Genomic DNA, 3,614 nt, shown 5'->3' with positions numbered 1-3,614 from the left:
ATTCTACCTGGTGTAATGTGATACCTCACTGTAGTTTTGATTTGCATTTCTCTAATAATTAGTGATGTTGAGCATCTTTTCATGTGCTTCTTGGCCATCTGTATGTCTTCTTTTGAGAAATGTCTATTTGGGCCTTCTTCCCATTTTTCGATTGGGTGGTTTGTTTTTTTCATATTGAGCTGCATGAGCTGTTTATATATTTTAGAGACTAATCCTTTGTCCATTGATTCGTTTGCAAATATTTTGTCCCATTCTGAGGGTTGTCTTTTTGTCTTGTTTGTAGTTTCCTTTGCTTTGCAAAAAGGTTTTAAGTTTCATTTAGATCCCATTTGTTTATTTTTGTTTTTATTTCCATTACTCTAGGAGGTGGCTCAGAAAAAAGATCTTGCTGTGATTTATGTCAAAGAGTGTTCTTCCTATGTTTTCCTCTAAGAGTTTTATAGTGTCCAGTCTTACATTTAGGTCTCTAATCCACTTTGAGTTTATTTTTGTGTATGGTGTTAGGGAGTGTTCTAATTTCACTCTTTTACATATAGCTGTCCAGTTTTCCCAGCACCACTTATTGAAGAGACTGTCTTTTCTCCATTGTATATCCTTGCCTCCTTTGTCATAGATTAGTTGACCATAAGTGAGTGGTTTATCTCTGGGCTTTCTATCCTGTTCCATTGATCTATATTTATGTTTTTGTGCCAGTTCCATATTGTCTTGATTACTGTAGCTTTGTAGTATAGTCTGAAGTCAAGGAGTCTGATTCCTCCAGCTCTGTTTTTTTCCTGCAAGACTGCTTTGGCTATTCGGGGTCTTTTGTGTCTCCATACAAATTTTAAGATTTTTTGTTCTAGTTCTGTAAAAAATGCCACTGGTAATTTGATAGGGATTGCATTGAATCTATAGATTGCTTTGGGTAGTATAGTCATTTTCACAATATTGATTCTTCCAATCCAAGAACATGGTATATCTCTCCATCTGTTTGTGTCATCTTTGATTTCTTTCATCAGTGTCTTATAGTTTTCTGAGTACAGGTCTTTTACCTCCTTAGGTAGGTTTATTCCTAGGTATTTTATTCTTTTTGTTGTTGCAATGGGGAATGTGATTGTTCCCTTAATTTCTCTTTCTGATCTTTTGTTGTTAGTGTATAGGAATGCAGGAGATTTCTGTGCATTAATTTTGTATCCTCTTTCAACTTTACCAAATTAATTGATTAGCTCTAGTAGTTTTCTGGTAGCATCTTTAGGATTATCTATGTATAGTATCATGTCACCTGCAAACAGTGACAGTTTTACTTCTTCTTTTCCAATTTGTATTCCTTTTATTACTTTTTCTTCTCTGATTGAAGAAAAAGAAAGAAAAGGAAATAACATTAACTTCTTCCTGGATTCAAAATCATAAAGACAGAAAGTAGAGGAGAGGTGACTAGGGGCTGGGGGAGGAGAGGGAAGATGGGGACTTATTGTTTAATGGGTACAGTTTCTGTCTGGGATGATGAAAAAGTCCTGGAAATGGATAGTGGTGAAGGTTGCAGAACACTGTGAATGTAATTAATGCCACTGGATTATACACTTAAAAAAGGAAAAAAATGGGAAATTTTATGTATGTTTTACCATAATAAAAAATTCTTCCTAGATTTTAGAGCACAAGTAAAAACAAAAGTGATGGGATGAAATCCCGCATGCCACAACTAAGACCCAGCGCAGCCAAATAAATAAATATTTAAAAATATATATAAAGGGCTTTTTTTTCCGGTCAGCGGCCTGAGGTGACCTCTAAAAATGGTTCGCTATTCACTTGACCCAGAAAATCCCACAAAATCATGCAAGTCGAGAGGTTCAAATCTTCGTGTTCACTTTAAGAACACTCGTGAAACAGCCCAGGCCATTAAGGGTATGCATATCCGAAAAGCCACCAAGTATCTGAAGGATGTCACTTTAAAGAAGCAGTGTGTGCCATTCCGTCGTTACAATGGTGGAGTTGGTAGGTGTGCCCAGGCCAAACAGTGGGGCTGGACGCAGGGTCGGTGGCCCAAAAAGAGTGCTGAATTTTTACTGCACATGCTCAAAAATGCAGAGAGTAATGCTGAACTTAAGGGCTTGGATGTAGATTCTCTGGTCATTGAGCATATCCTGGTGAACAAAGCCCCCAAGATGCGACGCAGGACTTATAGAGCTCATGGTCGGATCAACCCATACATGAGCTCTCCGTGCCACATTGAGATGATCCTTACTGAAAAAGAACAGATTGTTCCTAAACCAGAGGAGGAGGTTGCCCAGAAGAAAAAGATATCCCAGAAGAAATTGAAGAAACAAAAACTTATGGCCCGGGAATAAATGCTGCAAAAAATAAATGCAAATAAAAGTAAAAAAATATATATATATATATATATATATATATATATATATATATATATATATATATATATAAAGGAATGAACTCCTCATTTTGCACAGTGTGAATATATAATAAGACAGCAGAGTCATAATATAAAAGCCCACCTGTGAAAATCAAAAATATACATACTTGTACCTAGAGTAGTCAAAATCGTAGAGACAGAAAGTAAATGGTGGTTCTAGGAGATGGAGAGTAATTGTTTAATAAGTACCAAGTTTCAGTTTGGGAAGATGAAAAAAGTTCTGGAGGTGGATGGTGGTGATGGTTGTAGAACAATGTGAATGTACTTAATGCCATGGAACTGTACACTTTAAAATGGCTAAAATGTACATCTTATGTATATTTTACCATAATTTTTTTTCTTTTTTTTGGTCATGCTACACGACTTGAGGGATCTTAGTTCCCTGACCAGGGATTGAACCCAGGCCCCAGCAGTGAAAGTGTGGAGTCCTAACCACTGGACCGCCAGGGAATTCCCTTTACCATATTTTTTTCTTTTTAATTTAAGTGGGCTTTTTTGGTTCTAGTCTAGCCCCTAAAACCAACGTGACAAGGTCTCTGGTGACCCCAGTTGTGGAGAAACGAGTCCAGCGCGTAATGTGCTGGCAGAAAGAGGACAGGTAACACTCAACTTTAAAGGGAAAATACAAAAACCCCTGGCAAATCTGTACAGGATTTTAGGAAAAAGGAATCTGAAAATAGTACAGTGCGTTCGATTTGCTTTTTTCTAAAGCATAAGTTCCTATGATTTCGGCCAGAAGTGCTAGAAGTATAGTAGCATAAGAGAGTAAATAACATTGCCCTCCAAAAGCAAACGTGCTTTTCAGATATGGTTTGCCTGTGCTTGAGACTGAAGGTGCCTGGCTGTTTGAGCTTCGAGGGAGTGTGCAGAATCCATACTGGCCACCAGGGGGCAGGAGTCCCTGTGTCGTACAGACCAGGTAGGCACAGGCTCTGGGAGTTAGTGCCCACTGTGAAAGGCATCATTTTGTACCCACAGGCGTGCGGGAGGCTACCTGCAAGCTTTCCAGCTACCTGCAGGTGGGGAAAGCACCTGACAGAGGTTCGGGTGGCGTCCTTCTCAAGCACAGGAGGGGTAACCAAATCTCTCAGCTCCTGGGACAGGCCTATTGCTTTCCTTGCGGCCATTGATATCAACACCTACATCCCTCCCTCCTACGAACATGGCAGGGGTAACTTCTGTTTTCTGAGCATATGCGGGGCCACCA

At 39.1% G+C, this 3,614-nt stretch overlaps 1 protein-coding gene across 1 annotated transcript; it reads left to right on the top strand.

The window, feature by feature from the left end:
* The first annotated feature begins 1,741 nt into the window (after positions 1 to 1,741).
* On the top strand, positions 1,742 to 2,361 carry LOC308606708 (large ribosomal subunit protein uL22-like). Its single transcript, XM_081217944.1, has one exon. It carries the CDS (start codon positions 1,770 to 1,772, stop codon positions 2,322 to 2,324), a length of 555 nt encoding a protein of 184 aa, XP_081074070.1. The 5' UTR covers positions 1,742 to 1,769; the 3' UTR covers positions 2,325 to 2,361.
* The last annotated feature ends 1,253 nt before the right edge of the window (positions 2,362 to 3,614 follow it).

Source organism: Mesoplodon bidens, assembly GCF_964165515.1.
Source record: "Mesoplodon bidens genome assembly, chromosome: 19".
NCBI lineage: Eukaryota > Metazoa > Chordata > Mammalia > Artiodactyla > Ziphiidae > Mesoplodon > Mesoplodon bidens.
Note: the sequence above shows the minus strand (reverse complement) of the source record. Positions and strands in the feature narration are given on the sequence as shown.

Coding starts and splice junctions, on each gene's coding strand:
- LOC308606708 (XM_081217944.1), top strand. CDS start 1,770: ATGGTTCGCTATTCACTTGACCCAGAAAATCCCACAAAATCATGCAAG.